This window comes from Loxodonta africana, chromosome 8 (assembly GCF_030014295.1).
Source record: "Loxodonta africana isolate mLoxAfr1 chromosome 8, mLoxAfr1.hap2, whole genome shotgun sequence".
NCBI lineage: Eukaryota > Metazoa > Chordata > Mammalia > Proboscidea > Elephantidae > Loxodonta > Loxodonta africana.
The window spans coordinates 21132612-21152192 of record NC_087349.1 but is presented as its reverse complement, the minus strand read 5'-3'; the positions used below and the strand labels follow the sequence as shown (position 1 = coordinate 21152192).

Genomic DNA, 19581 nt, shown 5'->3' with positions numbered 1-19581 from the left:
GAACAGGGGCTCACCCCTCTGCCTCCTGCCACAGGTGTCTCAGCTGATGGGCCCTCAGGCCCTGGGCCCCACGGTCAGGGCCACAGCCCTGCTCTGCTTCCACCTGTGCCCCAGTTGCACCATTTAGCGTTACGAAGCCGCAGTGGGCACAGAATGTCGTCATGAGGCACAGATACCACTCAAACAGGCATAAGAAAGCTGGCAGCCACCTGTGAGGGCCTCCTGCTTGTCTCCTACAGCCATGACAACCCCCCTCTGCAACACCACCCACCTGCAGGAGCTGCTGGCTGGCTGGCAATGGGCAGGGATGCTCATGTGTGCCCAGGCCTGGGAGGCCTCCCGCCCCACGTGACCCACCTGCACTACCACCCCGGGATGCCCTCATCACCTTCCTGGGGAGGCTGGGCCTGGCACCTCCCTCAGCCCGACTCTGATGAGGCCCAGATCACGGCCCACAAGGACAGATACAGAGACAGGACAGCTGAGGCATTGAGACCTGCTTGATTTATTCAGATTATTTAATATACAATGACGCCAACGTGACCCCAAAGTGTGCAAAGTTAAAGCCTTCGACTGCAGCTGAGAGGAGAGGGCAGGAATGGTATACCTGCGGATGGTGGGGGGCAGGAATGACAGGCAGGCGGCCATGGTCAGGGTGGCCTCCTCCCCAGGGCCAGGGATGGGGGAGTGGCCTGAGGAGCAGGGCCCAGGATAGCCTGGGGGCCAGGGGAAGGGGGCAGAGACCTCCCCCTGGCCTGGGCTAGGAGCCCAGAAGTGCCACCTGGCTGAGGGGGCGGTAGCCCAGGATGGGCCAGAGGCAGGGCCAGGACAGCACCATTTCCTGGGAAGGGAGGGTGCCCTACAGGAGAAGCCAGGAGGGGCCACCTGCCTGGGGTGCGAGCCAGCCAGAGCAGGCTGCAGCGAGAAAGACCTGAGGCAGGCACAAGGCCTGAGAGCCTGGCAGCTGGCCTAGGGTGCTGAAGCGGGGGCCCTAAGGGCTCCCAGGGCAGCCTGGCCTAGGAGCGATCTTGACTGCAGGGGTGCCCCGGGAGCACCACCAGCCCCTCGGGACCCCTTGTCCCCTCCTCTCTCCCTGGACAGGAGCTGGGGAACCTGTAGTGCAAATCTGTGGGCCACTCAGTTATGGAGGGAGGTTGGGCCCGAAGGGGGACCGGGGGGTATGCCCCCTCCGCTGCCTCGGCCTCCACCGCCGTCCTCAGTACAGCCGCTTCTCATAACTGTGGGAACAAGGCAACAGGACATCAGGTGTGGGCATGCGGACCCAGCTCCCTTCCAGATCCCCTTGTCCAGGGCCACAGAAGCCCCTGCCTGGGCCATGGGCGGTGGGGGAGGGCAGAGAGCAGGCCCCGTGCCTCTGTCCCGCCAGGGCTAGGGCTCTCTGAGGAGCTGGGCCGGGGCAGAAAGGCACACGGAGCTGAGCAGCCTCAGGGCCCAGTGTGGAGCCAGCTCAGGAAGGCACGTCCAGCCTCACACAGGCCCAGGAGCTAAGCCTCTGCTGCTCTGGGTCTCCCCACCCCCTGCTGCCTGGGCCTCCGGTGGTCCTGGGTCCTGTCCCAGACAGGCCATTTCAAGCCTGTGATGACAGGCCGCTCTCTGCACCCCAGAAGGAAGGGGATTTGCATTTCACCTGGACGAGGGGGCACTGCTGGCATCCCCCACCGTGGTGCTGGGAGCGGGGGTGGGAGACCCCGATCCTGGGGTCCACGTCCCATGATTATATCCCAGCACTGCCCCCAGCCCACCGCCCATGCCCAGATCCCACCCACACTGCCCCTGCTCTACTCTACGCTTGGCCCGGGCAGCGCGGTTACTTACACGGCAGAAGGGTATAGCTATGGGAGGGTGGGGCAGAAAGAGACACAGGTTAGACGCCCGCTACGCCGGGGAGACGGGCCCTCTCAGCCAGGGCGGGCTGCGTGCCTGTCACTACTGCTGCAGCTCGCTCTGCCCCCCACCACGGCCGCCCCGGCGCTGGCCCTGCTCCTGTCTCTCTGCCCTGCTCCCCGCCAGAGGGCCCAGGCCCCCAGCCTCCGCTGCCTGCCTGGTGCCACCGCCAGTAAGAGTTCAGCACTGACAGCCCCCTTCCACTCTCACCAAGCTTCTGAGCAAGCAAGGGCCCTGAGTCCTGGTAGGGCTAGTGGCCACAACTCCCGTGCCCTGCTCGGGGAGAAGCCCGAGGGGGGGGGGGGGCCTTGCCTGCATGGGGCTAAGGGCCAGGGTTCAAGGGTAGGCTGGGGCCTGTAGGAGAGGGTGTGGCACCCTGAAGCAGCCTCCACCCTGGGAGGAGGTGGTGCATAGGGCTCCTGGAACTCAGCGCAGCCTCTGAGACACGACCCCACCTGCCCAACTCAGTCCCAGCCAGCTGGGGCAAGGGTGCCACCCACTTACGAGTGTAGGCCGTGAACACCACCCTCAATCTGGGCCGACATGGTCCGCTTCTCAAACTTGAGCTCTCCTGAGTACATCATGGACCTGGCAGGAAGGTGGGCGGAGCAGGTCAGGGCCACAAAGGTGGAAAAGAGAGACAGAGAGGAAGCAGTAAGGTTCCACAAGCCTCCCAGGTGCTCCCCTCCCTAGCACTCACCGCAGGACAGACAAGCTCCGGGCTCCGATGTCCTGGCAGCCATGCTGGATACCTGCGATGAGGTAGGGCACGAACTTCTGGATGGAGCCTTTGTCCTGGATGGAGCCAGAGACACCCTGCGCAATCTTCACCTTGTCCCCCTCACTGCAGGAAGGCGGGGACCCTGAGCCAGATCCCATGGCTCAGAGGGCCCCTCCCCACCTCTTAAGGAGAGAGGGGATACTACCCAGAAGGCTCCCCCAAAGCAGCCACTCCCTGGACTACAGGGTTAAACAAAGCATGAATTCTGAGTCAGGGACCCAGGTGCTGGTCTGAGGTCGGCTACTTATGCCCTGTGCCAATCTATAAAGTGGGGACTGGGTGCCACCTTAGAAAGTCAATGTTGTGTGGGCCCTGAGGGTTGAGGGCGTATCAGCCTGGGCCGGGGCTCAGGGCAGGTACCTGAAGTATCGCTTCTGGCTGCTGCTGCTCTTCTCCATAGCGTCTAGCGAGCCCATGCCCCGGTACTTCTTGAGCCGCACCCCATCCGAGAAGAAGTACTCACCGGGGGCCTCCGTGGTGGCAGCCAGCAGGGAGCCCATCATCACTGGAGTGGACGAGGGTCAGTGCCTCAGCCGTGGAGCCCTCCTCCTGGCCTGCCCACTCCCAGCTCCCACCCCACCTACCTGTGGAAGCTCCAAGGGCCAGGGCCTTGACCACATGGCCCACAGTCTGGATGCCACCATCGGCTATGACCGGTACACCAAAGCGCCGGGCGTACTCAGCCACCTTGTAGACGGCAGTGCCCTGGGGCCGGCCACAGGCCATCACTGGTGGTGGGGGGAAGGGAGAGAAGGAGGGCACAAGAAAGAGATGCGTCAACAGCAGCACAGGGCCAGGTCAACCCTGTCCCCGTGTCCCACTTTCACCCTGGGGAAAAGGGGCAGGGCTGGATGAAGCTTCTGAGGTACAAGGTAGGTACCAAACCAGTTGCCACAGAGCCGACTCTGACTCATGGCAACCCCACGCGTGTCAGAATAGAACTGTGCTCCAGCGGGTTTTCAATGACTGATTTCTTTCAGAAGTAGGTTGCCAGGCCTTTCTTCCAAGGTGCCTCTGGGTGGATTCAAACCACCAAACCTTTCAGTTAATAGCTGAGCGCTTAATGATGTGTCCCCCAGGGACTCCTAGAAGATAGGTAGATGACAGCAAATGCCTCCAGGTGAATGTCACCGCAGGGACCTGGGTCACACCACCCATGACAGCACTACAGGGGTTCTGACGCGAACAGGATCAGTGCTGTCCTTCAGAGTGTAGCACAGCTGCCCCCAGACCAATGCACCAGCTCAGGCCTGGTAGCCCCAGCCTCACCTGCTCTCAGCTGCACAGATTCCTATTCAAGGCTTTCATTTGCAAAAACCATTATTAGGGTTAGGGACTGATGGTCCCCTTAAGGACTGTTAAGGATATTGGTTTTCCCAGAACGTTTGCATTTTCTACGTTTAACTGTTTAAGATGCTTAAATGTTAGGTTTGAAGAGGAACTTCTAAGGAAGCAGCACACATCTAGGGATGGATATAAAGCTGAATAAACCCGAGAAGGGACCTTCTCTGGTGTGCCTCTTGTCTGTTTTGTCCTCCCTGGATCCCCAGGCTTAGAACAGTAACTAACACAGAGCAGCACTCCACAAATATCTGGTGAGCGAGTGAGAGAGGGCCCCGTTCCACCACAGAGGTCAGCTAACGGGCAGGTCGGCAATGACTAAAAGCAGAAGCTCTGTAGCCCAAGCGGGAGAGCAGGTATTTTGCACAGAGAAGACCCACTGGGTCACTCAGCATTCTGGAGAAGTGGCCCTCGCTAGAAGGGCCAGGCACACCCCGCGGGCCAAGCCAGGGCCTACCTCTTCCAGGCAGCCAGCCCCCACGTCAGACACTAGCCTCCAGGGTATGTTCCCCTAGCTACTGAGGGGGCCACATGTCAGGGTCTCACCCTCCCCATTCCATGCTCAAGGACCCACCCCGCGAAGGGCCTCATGCCGGAGGGGAACCCCCCCTCAACCACCACACTAAAACCAGGTGCTGTCAAATCGATTCCAATTCACGGCAACCCCACGCGTGTCAGGACAGAACCGCGCCTCATATGTTTTTCAACGACTGCTTTTTCAGATGTAGATTGCCAGACCTTTCATCCAAAGTGCCTCTGGGGGGACTCGAACCTCTAGCCTTTCGGAGTGGCCGATCATGTTAACATTTGTGCCACCCAGGGACTCCACCACACTACATGGGTATATAATACCCTCATAGATTTAGGGCCATGCTATGTCCATGCCTTAAGTATGTACCTTACCACAAATCCAATCCAAACTCCCAGCTGGCTTCCAACCAGCAACTCAGAAAAGCAGTCACACCGGCGTGGGGCCTCCCAACTGGGCCGCGTGGACCAGACCCTGCGAAGTAGGCTGGCATACACCCAAAACCCACAATAGCCTTACCTGTTCACACCTGCCTTGCCTGGCCCATGGTGTCCACAGGGCAGGGTCTATGCCTGGGTCACCCCCTGAGCCCACCATTCCAGGAAGTCACCTTGCAGAGTGCACACTTAATACAAATTCGTTGAATAAGAGGCTGGAAGGGGTGTTCAAACTGGCCACCACTGGCTCTCCTAGTGGCACCTACCTTCTTGGGTGATGCAGATGGAGCCGCAGCCCATGCCCACACGCAGCCCGTCCACACCGGCGTCAATCAGGTTCTTGGCCTGAGCTGCTGTCACCACTGTCAGTGGGGGAGAGGAACAATGTGAGGATGGGATGCCCTGGGACCCCAGTCTAGCACTCCCCACAATGACCAAAGCCCATCTAGCCTGTCCCCAACTCCAGGGCAATGCCAGCATGCAGGGATATGAAGGACAGAGAGGAGTGGCACGGTGACAGGCAAGGACAGGAGTGAGAGGGGCGTGGACTCACCATTCCCACCAATCACCTGGAGGTGGGGGTACTTCTGCTTGACGTAGTGCACCATGGCAATCTGATACACCGAGTTCCCTTGGGACGAGTCCTAGGAGAGGGGACAGCAAGCTAAGGAGCCTCACTGCGGGAGGTGATCCTTTAGTGGACGGGGACTCTGAAATCATGAAAACTCTTAGGACAATGCTCTTTGTTTTCAGGGAAGAGACGCTGGATAGCTGTCAGATGATTCTCAAAGTGAGGGGGTTAAGCACCACTAACTGTGGCAGGAGCCCTGGTGGCACAGCAGTTAAGCACTCAGCTGCAGTGGCTCCCTCCTCCGAAAAGATTCCAGCCTTGGAATCCTTAAGGTGCAGTCCTACTCTGTCACATGGGGTCACTAGGAGTCTGAATCAACTTGATGGCACAAAACAACTGCAGCAGACACACCTGTTGTAAGGATCCACCTTCCCAGCCAGGAGTACCGCCTGGGGTCATGTCCTGATTCCACCCATTCACTGACTAAAGAAACTGACTTAACCTTTTTGAGACGGTTTCTTCATCTCGTAAATCGGATGACTGATAATTGTACCTTTCAAGGGGCTGAGAACTAAATGAGTTAAAATACAGAAAGGTTTTAGCCTGGTGCCTGGCCAGTGGTAAGTTCCCTAAGACACTGAACGGGAGCTGTATTACTGCCAACTTTTGAGCGAGGAAGGCCCTCAGAGGGGCCCGTTTGTTCTGAGCTGTCAAGAGTAATGGTGGTCCTTCTAATTCTGACTTGAGAGCAACAGAGGGAGGCTCCTCGACTGCTCAGAGGCAAACCTGGGTTTTCATAAGCCTCTACTCTGCTGACTGACTCCCCTCTGGGCTTTCCCCATGGCCGTCCCCAGGGGGCGCCCTACCAGCACTATGACATCGGCACCGGCCTGGGTGAGCAGGTCCAGGCGGTACTTGTCGTCCTCTCGGGTGCCCACAGCTGCCCCGCACAGCAGCTGTTTGTGGGAGTCCTTGGAGGCCAGAGGGTAGTCCCGGTTCTTTTTCAGGTCAGTGCGGGCAATGATGGCTACTAGCTCATCGCGGTCATTGACAATGGGCAGTTTCCCTGCCGAGGAAGGCAGAGACAAGATGAAGGCACAGGCTTCTCTGTCCCCTACCTCCAGGAAGGCAGGAGTATTATTTGTTTGGAGGAGCAAGGGAAGGAGGGCCAGGGGATGAAATGGACCCTGCTGACGATTCCCCTGAAGTGCCCAAACCAGCCACTAGGTGACAGCACCCACTGAGGAAGCACTTCTAGGGACCTGGACCTCTTCCCAGGAACAGGAAGCAAAGAAACCTCCCAGCCAAGAGGGCTCCTGAGCTCTTCCTGCCTCTTTTCCACCAGCTGGGCCACAGTGGTCTGAACACTCCTAGCCAGGGCACAAATGTGAGGCTGTCCCACAGAGGGGAGCATGTGCCCTGCCTGATGCCACCTCCAAATAACCCTCGAGTATAGATCAGGGAGCATTCCCAGAGTACCCCACAGGGACCTAACAAATATGATGAAAACAGCACCAATGTCAAATGCATTTAACTGCAGGACTTCTCAGAGCCTTTAAAAAGCTTAAGTACAATTCTTTATAAAAGATAAGGGACAGACAAAGCAGCATTTCTTAGGCTTCTAAGACCACAGAACCCTTTGTTCATGATGAGCATTTCACAGGACCAATGTTTTGGGAGGAAACCCTGGTGACGTAGTGGTTAAGAGTTATGGCTCCTAACCAAAAGGTCGGCAGTTTGAATCTGCCAGGCGCTCCTCGGAAACCATATGGGGCAGTTCTACTCTGTCCTATAGAATCACTATGAGCTGGAATTGACTCGGTGGCAGTGTTTTTTTTTTTTTAGCTCAGCTGCTAACCAAAAGGTCAGCAGTTCAAATCCACCAGCCGCTCCTTGGAAAGCCTACGGGGCAGTTCTCTGTCCTATAGGGCCGCTATGAGTCAGAATCGACTTGATGGCAATGGTTTGGTTGTTTTTTTGATAATGTTTTGGGAAAGGAGCCCTGGTGGCATAACGGTTAAGCGCTCGGCTGCTAACCGAAAGGTCTGAGGTCCAAACCCACCAGCCACTCCAAGGGAGAAAGATGTGGCAGCCTGCTTCCATAAAGATTCCGAAAAAAACCCAAACCCGTTGTCATCGAGTCAATTCCGGCTCATAGCTACCCTATAGGACAGAGTAGAACTGCCCCATAGGGTTTCCAAGGAGCGCCTGGTGGATTTGAACTGCCGACCTTTTGGTTAGCAGCTGTAGCTCTTAATAACTATGCCACCAGGGTTTCCTCTGTAAAGGTTACAGCCTTGGAAACCCTGTGGAGCAATTCTACTCTGTCCTGTAGGGTCGCTACGAGTCACAATCGACTCAACGACAATGGGTTGTTTTTCCTTTTTAGTGTTTTGGGAAAGATACTGTGAGAATGTTGAATGAGGGGCAGGTTTTCCTAGGTCAGGAAAAGCATCTTAGGGATCGTGCTCCAGCCTGGGCCTGTCAAACCTCCCCAAGGTGCACTCTGTTTGCTGGGACAGCCCATGGGGCTGTGAAGAGACGGGGCTCGGGATACAGGGCGCCTTCTGACCACTCCCCTGTACCTTTCTTACTGCGCTGCAGAATCTCATTTGCCTCTTTCAACGTCACACCCGACAGGGCCACCACCAGCTCGTTCCGCAGTGTCATCACCTGTGGGGCCAGGAACATTTGCCTGCAGGTTGGCAGGTGAGAGAAGGGAGCCAGGCCTCCCTCTGGTCCCTGGTCACAGGCACCAGCCCGAGGCCCCAGGGTGTTGGGCCCTAGCTGTGCCCCAGCCACCCTCTCCCTGCCCCATGGGCACCTCACTAAGGAGGGTGGTGTGGTCCTTCTCAGCAAGGAAGTCGATGTCTCGGGAGGTGACGATGCCCACCAGCTTGCTGCCCATGGTGCCAGTCTCCGTGATGGGGATGCCAGAGAAGCCATGCCGGATCTTGGCCTCAAGTACGTCACCCACGGTGTGTGAGGGGCTCAGCACCACAGGGTCTGTGATGAAGCCCTGTTCAAACTTCTGTGGGCAGACAGGAGAAGGAAAACGCTGGAAGGAAGCTAGAGGAGCACGTGGTCTGAACAGAGAGGGCAGAGGGTGCTTGGCTGTGCCAGAGAGGAGTCAAGAGTCAAGCCCCTTAGTAGTGTGAGGGGCCAGTAGGCAGGTGAGGCTTCAGCCCTGTACCCCCAACCAATCAGCCAGGGAATGCGCCAACCTGCAGGGCTGGCAAGGGAGGGGGTTGGTGAGATGGGGGCCGCCAGGTGGCATCTTCTCTCTGGGGACAGGGCCCCATACTTGCCTTGACCTTCCGCACCTCATTGGCCTGGAACTCTGGGGTGCAGTTGTGATGGATGAAACCAATACCTCCCATCAGCTGCAGGGAAAGGAAGTGTGGTCAGAGGCGGGGTGCCAACCAGCCCATCTCATGCCTCCCCTGTCACCCTGCAGACCCTGCCAATGATTCCAATTTTTCCAGCCACTCAGCACAGCGCCCCCTCCGGGCTCTGACTCACGGCCATCGCGATGGCCATGTCAGCCTCCGTAACGGTGTCCATGGGCGAGGAGATGAGTGGCGTCTTCAGCGTGATCTTCCGAGTCAGGGCCGACGTCAGGTCCTGTGGATGGAGGCACAGCCTGGTGAAAGCTTCTGTCCTTCCCTTAACAACATTAATTAGGCTCCTACATGTATCAGGCACAGGTGGGCCCTGGGATAGAGCCGTGGACAGGCACCTGAGGTCCCTGGTTTCTATAACGGAGCTGACGTAACAGAAAAGAAAGGTGATAAACACGAACCACCTGTACAAGAGGGTCCTCCAGGCAGTGGGAATGCAAGCACCCCAATGTGGAAACAAGCTTGGTGGATTTTAAAAGAAAGACAGGCTGGGAAGCAGAGTGGAGGGAGGGAGGCGGGAGCCAAGGGGTGAGAGGCAGGCAGGGGCCACGGAGAGGGGCTCTTATTCTCTTCTGAGCTGAGGAGCCATTGAAGGGTCTTACGCAGAGGAGTGACATGATCTGATCTATGCTTTCAAAAGGTCACTCAGGCTTCCCTGTGGAGAGTGAGTGTAGGTGACAAGAGCTGGGGCAGGGAGGCCACTTAGGATGCTGCTACACCGGACCAGGAGAGATGATGGTGACTGGGAGCAGGAAGGCGGGGAGGAAAAGCTCTCCAAGGTGTAAGCCTAGTAGATATCCAGGAAATCCCCAGAATGAGAGTCTGCAGCTCCAGGGAGAGGCCAGGACTGCAAATACACACGAGGGAGTCCTCTGCATTTGAGGGGGTCCCTGGGTGGCACAAACGGTTAAGTGTGTGGCTGCTGATGGAAAGGTTGGAGATTCGAGTCCACCCAGAGGTGCCTCAGAAAAAGGCCTGGCAATGAAAACCCTGTGGAGCACGGTCCTACTCCGACGCACATGGTGTTGTCATGAGTCAGTCAACTGGACAGCAACTGGCTTTTCTTTTTCTTTCTGCATCTGAGTGGCAGGTAAAGCCAGATCACAGTCCCCTCTGTGATTCAGGTCAACAGCTGTAGATCCTATCCCCAAAAACACTCTGATGCAGACTTTGATATATGGGTAGTCCCTGACTTAATTCCAAGTTACGATGAACTGCACTCACGACCATCCTTTTCTTTTTTTATGAATTATGTATTTTTTAATGCATGTATGTATTAAAACATATTTAAGTTTATAGGCAATGTTTCCAACTCCTAAACACAAAGATCAGATTTATTAAGATACTGATAATAAAAGGCGATAATAATAAAAACTAAAAGAAAAATTGAGGCATTCGACTTACATCAGAACCGACTTAAGATGGTGTCATTGGAACGGAGCCCTGTTGTAAGTCGGGGACTGCCTGTATAATTTTTGGAGATTCGAAGGCCCCTGAAGTCCATCCACAGATCCTGTTCAGAATCATGGCCCCATAGGCTAGAAAGCTCCACCTTCTCCTCCCCTATCATCCCACAGAAGAGCCTTCCTGACAGAGGCCGACAGGACAGACAGACCCTCAGCAGCCAGGCAGGGATCTTGTCTCTCCCTCTCCTCCCAGCACCCAGCCCAGTGTCCAGCACAAAGTCGGGATGCTCAGTAAACTTCATTGAACTGAGCAGCTGAACCAAGAAGGCTCCCTGATAGCTGTCTTAAGGGAAAAATCTAGAACAGCCCAAATTTCCCCCTAAAAATCGGTTGTTGTCAGTACTGGGTACAGAGGCTGAAAATAAGCTTCCCCAGCACAGAAAGGGGCGCTCCAGCCTTCCATGAGAATCTGACAGGAGTAAATACCAACAACAATAGCCACCAGAAAGAAATGAACTATTTTTAGAAGTGTATGAATTTATGATAGAATTGATTGAAGTGATTATACCTGTCAGTACTGCCCTCTGCCTCTCTGAGTTTATCATGTGTTAATTATACAGTAAAACCTGCTAAGGGCGGAAACCTGCCAGAGAAGGAAAATTAAGTATTTTCCATTAAAAAACAAGCAATAGAAAAGTGATAAGACTGCACCCTGTTGAAGACGGAAAACTTGTGAGACCCTGAAAAACAAGGCAGTCTCGTCGAGTTCCAGCTCTCACAGGTTTCACTGTATAAAGGAAATTGCTATCTGGCTCACTGCTAAGCCCCTCCTGCAAAGCAAGACACTGTTTCCTCACATAGAGCCAAAGCCTAACCAGTTGCCATGGAGTCAGCTCCAACTCATGAAGACCCCACATGTGTCGGAGGAATACAACTGGGCTCCATAGGGTTTTCAATGGCTGATTTTTCAGAAGAAGATCACCAGGCCTTTCTTCCAAAGTACCTCTGGGTGAACATGAACCTTTTGATTAGTAGCTGAGCATGTTTACGGTTTGCGCTACCCTAGTTCCTTTAAACCTCTGTGCTCATTCTGGTACATTGTGATTCAGTGAACAAGTCTGTGCACCTTATACAAATCTCCATAATTTACTGGCTTCTATCATGTCCTTGCTCAGGATTTCAGACAAAACCCAATTCTTTGGTCTATTCTATAAGGCTGCCACACCCAAGCCCACCCTCTCTGGGGGACCCCACCGTGGGATCCTTAGTGACGGAGAGCTCTTCCGCCCTGTGCCGGACGCCCCCACTCAGGACATGCGCACTGCAGCCTTGCCCCATGAGGCTCAGGCCATTGCTCTTGTTTCTCCGGCAGCAACCAATGCATCTGCCGCATTTCCAAGAAAGGTCTCCCCCACACACTGCCCTCGAGTGAGAAGTCAACCTCCTCCACACCTATACCCGCCCCTCGCTACCCCTCAGAGAAAGAGGCACTCACCACCTCGTCGGCTATGAAGTCGATGAAGCCAGGGAGGATCAGGAAGTCGCTGGCAAGAGAAGAACAAGTGTTATTGGGTGGGGAAGGGAGCCGGCAGAGAGGCCCCAACTGCAGCTGATTCCTGTGCTCCTCCAGGGACAGCAGAGGGTCTGTGGCCCTGGGGCACCTACCACGGCAGAAGGCCCCAAACATTCATTGCTTCAGGGCTCAGTGTTGTCAAGGGACACAGAAGTTCCCTCATGGGGGTGGAAGTCTCATAGCAGACAAGGGCCTGCCCTTGCAAACTTCCCAATCTTGATGGGGGAGACGGTGAGTAAACACAGGTGAACCTGAGGCGGGCTCTGTGGCCTGACACCGCATGGCCTGGACCGCAAGTCAGCGGCTGAGTGCAGCATGTGCGGACACGGCAGGCACCCAGAAACGTCTGCTGAGCTGAACTGGAGCAGCCGACAGACGCTGCCTGGGGTGGTGAAGGGAGGAAAAAGACCTTACAGTTAGGACCCAGACACTGGGGCCCCAGCCAAGGTGAGGTAACTACCAGCACCAGGGCGAGCCCTGGTCACAGCGAACCCCAGGATCTGGGGAGAACAGGGCTACATGGGTGTGTCAGGGTGCAGCACCAGAGCCCAGGGGCCCTGACGGGCTCCACCTGCCTGAAATCACAGCCTTGGACAGATATCACGCATTGCCATCGAGTCACTTCTGACTCAGAGCAGCCCTATAGGACAGAGGAGAACTGCCCCATTGGACAGATACACCCAGAGGCAAATGCCCCTCACTGTGGAGCCCTCCCACCCAGGCCGAGCAAAGTGCGGGCACCCCCAGTGCTGGCAGGAAAAGATAGGCTGGGTCTGGCGTTGAGCTAGCCAGCTCCAGCACGCAGAGTGGATGGGCTGAAAGGGAGGGTTCCTTAGAGAGGCTACAGCCCAGACGGGAGGGGTCAGGTCTTTCATCTGCCCCAAGGCCTAGAGAAACTCCCAAGGGTTTCGCTAGGGCATTTCCCTAACAGATTCCAATGAAAAATATACCATTACCAAAGACCCCCAAGTAAAGAAGAGTTCTGGGCCAGGGCCCCTGCCCCTCAGCAAGCCTTCTTCTGCTGTCTACAAGAGGCCTCAGGCTCATCAGGGCTTGGCCTCTGGACCTCTTGTCATTTTCCAGGTGTTCTATCCACCCCTCACCTGGCCTACGCCCAGCTATGTGCAGGCAAGGAGATGCTTTTCAGGAGTGGCTGTGCACCCCCGATATTTGGGGAGACTGGGTCAGGGACTGGCAGGAGACAGGGCAGGAGACGCTGGGTTCCCAGCATCCCCTCTCTGCCCCAGCCCTGGGCTCAGACGCCCTTTCCTGGCATGGACACAGTCCTGCAGCCAGGAGCAGGGCTGATGCCAGGCCTGCAGCCAGGAGGACAACTGGCCCAGGGCCCGGGGAAAGGGCGAGCTGAGCCACAGGCACACCGGGAGGTCCCCACCCTCCTCCCAAATCCCACCTGGGGTGGGCTCAGCGGTAGAAATCACAGAATACTCATGCCCAAGGGGGCACCAGTGCCAAACTATGGGCAGCCAGGGGCACAGGTGGAGAGCTGGTCTGGGTGGTAGAGAAAAAAGGGTACCATCCCATCCACCCAGCTGGACCTCTTCTGAGGGCAACACCCGAGCCTTGGCTGGGCTGCTGGGCCCCCTCTGCCCTCGTGGGGCGACCGGGAGCAAGAGGTGCCTTGGACGAAGGTCTGGGAAAAATCTCCCCATAGCTCCCACACCTCGAGTTCCCACGCGCCCGAAGTCCCCTATCCCCTCACGCCCCCCCCCCCATGCGGCCAAGATGCCCACTAGGAGGAGGAAGGGGGCAGGCCGGGCGCGGACCTGGCTGGGAACAGCGCATGGCACCGTGGGCCACGATGTCACTGTGCCACGTCCCTCTCTCGGCGTGAGCTGCCTTCCTTCCCCAGCCCAGCCCCCCTCCGCCCAGCCACTCGAGTCGGGCCAGGGACCGCCGGCGTCTCGCAGGGACGGCGAGGGGCGCGAGCACGTGCAGGGCCAGGCCGGGGACCGCGCTGCCTCTGTACGCGCACCCAGGTGGGCCGAGGCCGCGGTGCTTACTTGTAGGTGAGGCCGTCAGCGCTGGCGAAGAGCTGCTGCGCGGTGAGCCCATCCTCGGGCACGTAGCCGGTGCCCCCGCTGATCAGGTAGTCCGCCATGCTGCTGCGAGACACCGCGGCCCGACATAAACCTCCGCGCGGGCCGCCCCGCCGCCGCCGCTGCTGTTGCTGCTGCTGCTGCTGACGCCGCGGCCACGCTGCCGCCGCGGGCCGGCCGGGCCGGGGCGGGGGCTGCGGCAACGGGCGGGCCGGGCGCCGCCCTCCTCCGCCCCTCCCCGAGCCCGCCGCCGCCCGCGCTACCCGCACAAAGGCAGCGAGCCCTGCCGCGCGCACGCCCGGCCGCAGTGGCACCGCGACCCACAGGCCCGGGGGAGGGGGCCGGGCCAAGACGGACACGCCCCCCACCCTGCTGGCCCGCCTCCCGGGCCCCCGCAGCGCGCCCCAGGCTTTCTCCCAGCCCAGGCGGTCCCAGGCATCCTGCCGGCCGACCTGAGGCTCCCCGCCCGCAGGGGTACCTCTAGCGCGTTTGCCTTTCCCCAAGATAATCCCCGGGCTCCTTTCAGGGACCAGCCGTTAGGACCTGGGCTGGGCTTCCAGCCCCCCTCCCAAGAGGAGCTAGGGGTGGACCCTCAGGCATTGCAGCCTCGCTCACCGGCACTCCCCCCACCCATCATCCCTAGGGGGCTAGCATACTCAGCAATGACACTCGCTGACCTTTGGGTGGCCTTGGAGCCCTGTGAAGTTTACGAAGCATTTTTCATAAATGATCACATTTACTAAAAAAAAAAAAAAAAACTGCCATCGAGTAGATTTCAGCTCATAGTGACCCCCCTATAAGACAGAGTAGAACTGCCCCCATAGAGTTTCAAAGGAGCGCCTGGTGGATTCCAACTGCTGACCTTTTGGTTAGCAGCCATAGCTCTTAATCACTAAGCCATCAGTGTTTCCACGTTTACAATCTATTAAATGCCAGTTATTAGGTCCCTCCACTTTACAGGTACAGAGCCTAGGGCTCATAAGGAGGAGTAGGGGCTGCTGCTTCTGACTCCTGGTCCAGGGCTTCCTGCGGGTGCCCTGTCCTCAGCTCACAAAGGAGTGTGGATAGCAGAGGTTTTAACCGCAGAGAGGCAAAAACCAAAAACCAAACCCATTGCCATGGGGTTCATTCTACTCATGGTGACCCTATAGGACAAAGCAGACTGCCCCATAGGGTTTCTAAGGCTGTAATGCTTACGGAAGCAGGCTGCTACATCTTTCTCCCACAGAGCAGCTGGTCCGTTCTGGTGGGGTGGAACCACTGACCTTTTGGTTAGCAGCCAAATGCTTAGCCATTTTGCCACCAGGGCTCTTTCCAGAAAGGCAAGTGTAGCTTTATTTGGAAGGTGAGTGTGATGGGAAGACGGGATGGACACAGGCCTGGCTTACGCTAATGGGTATGCATGCAAGTTAGTACCGAGGCAAGGGAACTTTTGAAAACTTCCCCAGGCAGAAGTTTGGTGGTCTGTGTGCCCAGCAATACCCAGCTCTGTACGTGGGGTGGTAAGATTGGGGAGCAAATTGATTCACATGGGGGCAAGGTGGGGTGTTGGGGGAGACTCTGCCCATTGTGACCAGGTCTGTTAATGCTACCCTGACCAAAAGCTAGAGAGCAACCTCCTACTCAGACCCCACGGACTCCTCTCTCGGTGCTCCTGTGGTTCCCACTGCTCACTGATGAGGTGACAGAAGGAGAGGGCAGGGACACAGGCCTCCTGGCACGGTGGCTGCCTGTGGAGCTCACTCCCTCCCTCCCCAGCTCTGGGAGGCTGGGTTTGTTTACCTCTCAGCAGTGTGGTGGCAGCTGGGCCCAGGGGAGCCTTGGCCTCCAAGCCAAGAGGCTCCCTGGGATGCCCAACCTCCCTCGGTGATGCCCCCGAGACCCTGCCAGGAAAATACAGACCGTTCCATTTGTGTGCAGAGGGGAGGGGAGGTTTCCCACAGAGCTGGAGGTGAGGCGCAGTGTTAGAGGGCACTCACAGAGGTCTGCTTCACTATCACTGTGGGGGACAGGGACATCACAGACACCACCTGCCCTTCAGAGTCCAAGTTCCCCTCCCCACCAGTGGACTCCAAAGGCAGGCTCCTGATGAGGCCTTGGAACGGAGGGAGATGGCCAAGTGAGGGTCTTGCTAAGCGGGGCTGGGCAGCTTGCCAGGGACACCTGGGAAGCTCTGCTGACTCCTCAGCACATATACCCACCTAGGGGCCTGTGCTTACGGGGTTATCTCGAGGGACCAGCATTAGGACCTCTCACTGCCACCCAGAGCTGGAGCAGCAAGAGCAGCCAGTGGAAGGCCCTGGCCATTCAGAGCTGCCCCGGGCACCTTCCTGGCCATAGAAAGACAGGGCTGTGATGGCAACTGCAGACAGAGCATGGCTGCCCTCAAACCTTTGTGGTCTCCCAAGGTACCTGCTCTGGGTCATTCTCCCCTACAGTGTGGGTCAGGAATGGCTAGGGTTCCACCAGGGCAGAGCTGAGTCTGCCATCTCTGGTGACCTTAATGTGACATCTGCTCCAGCCTAGAACTCTGGGGCCTGGGGAAGGAGGTTGCCATGCTGAGTTGGGGGCTCACTTCCCTAGTGACTACAGGCCTCATAGCCCCACTCCTCCTCTTCTGCCTGCCTCCTCACCCCCTCCTGCTTTGCCCATGTCAGGGGATCCTCCTGACCCTAAGCCGTGGGCTCAGAGCAGGGTTAGGCTGTCCTTTTCCAGAGACTCTTAATCCATCCCCCGGCTTTCCTCCTCCCTCTTCCTGATCTTTCCCAGCTGCTTCCTCCTTGGGGAGGAGACACCCAGGCAACCAGGGGAAGGCCCAGTCCCCTGAGGCTCCCCACCTAGCTGCTGTGAGGGTAGTAGTGGGTGATGGCAGACCTAAGCCCTTTCTGGCCCCTTCCAGACCCTTCCCCAGGTACTCGGGGAGCAGTGCTCTACTGGGGCATGGAGGTCCAGGCAGGGATCCTAGAGGTCTGTATCAGGTCTGGGGATGTTTGAAGGAACAAGATTTCAAGACATTTCGGGGGGGGGTGAGGATGGGGGCAGGGCTGAGGGAGAAGAGGCAATCACATTGGTGTTGCTGATCTGGGGGACACAGTTCACCCAAGTTCAAGCTAGGGAGCAATGGCACTAGCCTCAAACCCAGGACTTATCATGGAACGCTGTCCCCCTCCCACAGCTCTGTGCTGGCGGAGGCAGGTGGAGGCCTAGCTGGCAGGTTTGAATCTCATTATACCACCTGGCTGGGGCCAGGGTCTTACATGGGCTCTTCCGAGCCTGGGTGGGGGACAGAGGTTAGCTCTACTGATATAGAAGTAGAATCTAGAGAAGGATGCCCCTGTGTGGCCCCGGCACGAACTCTGGGATAACATTTTTCCAATATCTGCTGGAACCAAGCCACTGCCTCCTCAACCCTCAAGTGCCCCGCTGCTCCCTCAGCTCCTGGGGCCGCCTCCCTAGCACTCCAGGTCACGGTAGCTGGATTTCTAGAACGGCAGGAAGGATAAGGGGTGGCGAAACCTAGGCCACTCTAGAGAGCCAGCCTGCGGGGGGGCGGGGGGGGGCCAGGTCCACCAGGCAGCCCGCTAAGCCGTTAAAAGTTCTTACATAAGCACCAGCCCCAGCACGAGCTGCTGGCTAATTCTCCCCGACCACCCCCAGGCCCAGCTGTCAGGTCACCTCGCCGAGCTGCTGAGCACCAGCAGATGGGCCAGCGAAAGAAGTCCAAATCCTCTGGACCGGGACAGTAGATTGCGTTCCAGGCCGCGAGACAATCCAGAGATTAGCAGCTGTCTCCTTTTCAGCCAGTCCCCCAGGGCCCCTGGTCAATACCCCTACTCTTCCTCCAGTGACCCTCATTCCCTTACAGACCCCAGGGCGGGTGCCGAGCCTTAGAGAGCCTCTGAGGTGGGCGGCGCTGGTATGGGGGTGGTGTCCTTACCCAGCCCAGAGGAGGCGAAGCATCTGGACACCTACACTGAGGACCGTTCTGTGAGCAAACAGCTAAGAAGGAGTACGCAAAGTTGGACAGGGACTCCAAGCACTGCCGGAACCTCAGGAGTTGGGGCCACTTGGAGCAGGTGTCGTCGGGTGTGTAGTAGAGGTGCCACCCAGGGCTAAGATTTTTGGGAGAGTTTTTACGACCTGTTCCCTGTCCTCCGACCCCCGTGCAACGCAGCGCCAAGCCTTTTGCCTAGTGCCCGCCTACAGCCTCAACCAAAGACGGGTGCGTGGCGTCTGAACCCCGATTCAGGAAGTTAGAGGTGAAGCGGCGAGAGGGCAAGAGTGCGTGGCCTGCCCTCCCTCCTCCGCCGTGGCCCGGGAGCCGCCGCGCTCTCCTCGCCGCCCGCCCCGGATGCGCCCCGCGCTCGGCCCTAGGCGTCACCTCTCGGGCTCGTAGCCGGCCTGCAGCAGGCGGGCGCTGTACCGCTGCGCCGCCGTCTCGTGTCCCGGGTGTTGCCGGGCTCCGGGCTCCGGAACCGCGGCGGCTCCGCCTTCCTGCAGCGGCGGCGAGAGCGGCCCCGACCCCCGTGGCGGCGGCCCCTCCATGCGGAGGCCGCGCTCAGGGCGAGCGGGAGCCTCTCCGCCTGGAGGCTCCCCGGGCCCCGCTGGGGAGTGACTGCCGCCGAGTCCTGTCCCGGGGGGCGGGGCCTACGTGTCGGGGCGGGGCGGGGCCGGGGCGGGCCGGGGCGGGCCGGGGGCGGGGCAGCCGGGGGTGGGCCAGCCGGAGTCGACCTGGCTCTGCCCGGGCCGGTCGCTCCTCCCTGCCCCTCGACGCGGCCTCCCGGGCGCGGCGCGCCTCACCGGTCTCCGAGTCACCGAAGGGATGCCCGGAGGTGGAGGTGGGAAGGCGTCACCGCCGGCGGAACTGGGAAGGACCCCCGCCCCTTCGCCGCCGCCTGGACCTTCTCCTGGCGCGGCCTGAGGAAAGCTAGGGGAGGAAAGGAGCGCAGAGTGGCTCGAGGGGCAGGCTGTGTTCTGTGCGATGCCGGGGCTGCGTCCGAGCGGTGGCATGGTCCCCTGGAGCGCCTCCTACCGGCCGGCCGCAAACCTCCCTTACTAGGGCCAGATCGGAGGGGGGACCGTCCATCTCTCCTTTTGCCTCTCGGGGCCTCCACAGACTCCACCTTACCGATTTTACACCGCTCTTTCCTGCCACCACCTGAGAAAGTAACAGACAAGGCTGTAGGCTCCTTAAGGGACGGGGCCTTGTCTCGCCTCTTCTGGAGTCCCCCATAACCAGGGAGTGCTGCTGAATACTTAAACGTGCTCTAACTTGTTTGTCGGCTAACGAGAAAGCACGCCTTTTCCTATTTCATCATCGTTATTATCACTGTGAGCAGTGACTGAACTAGCAAAGGTGGAAAGGAAAAGTGAGAGTCCTCACCCTCAGGCAATCTACTTTAGGGGACAGAAAAAAAAATTGCTGTCCAGTCGATTCCTACTCACAGCGAGCCCATAGGACAGTAGAACTGCCCCATAGGGTTTGCAAGGAGCGCCTGGTGGATTCCAACTGCCAACCTTTTGCTTGGCAGCCTTAGCCCTTAACCACTACACCAGTGGCAGTTCCAATCCATCAGCCGC

At 58.1% G+C, this 19581-nt stretch overlaps 1 protein-coding gene across 5 annotated transcripts; it reads right to left on the bottom strand.

Annotated features, from left to right (window-relative positions):
• Positions 1–486: 486 nt before the first annotated feature.
• Positions 487–18561, bottom strand: IMPDH1 (inosine monophosphate dehydrogenase 1). 5 transcript variants are annotated; one of them, XM_064289744.1, is made up of 15 exons: positions 18383–18507; positions 13966–14064; positions 11867–11915; positions 9087–9188; positions 8873–8947; positions 8389–8595; positions 8150–8237; positions 6431–6630; positions 5547–5637; positions 5260–5355; positions 3271–3414; positions 3047–3191; positions 2606–2749; positions 2410–2493; positions 487–1238 (listed from the first exon to the last, which is right to left on the bottom strand). In XM_064289744.1, exons 2-15 carry the CDS (start codon positions 14061–14063, stop codon positions 1217–1219), a joined length of 1545 nt encoding a protein of 514 aa, XP_064145814.1. In that variant the 5' UTR covers position 14064; positions 18383–18507; the 3' UTR covers positions 487–1216. The 5 variants fall into 5 exon arrangements, with proteins under 5 accessions (XP_064145814.1, XP_064145813.1, XP_023400367.2 ...); XM_064289743.1 differs by having other exon boundaries at positions 13966–14067; positions 18383–18477; XM_023544599.2 differs by lacking the exon at positions 13966–14064 and having other exon boundaries at positions 18383–18561.
• Positions 18562–19581: the final 1020 nt, after the last annotated feature.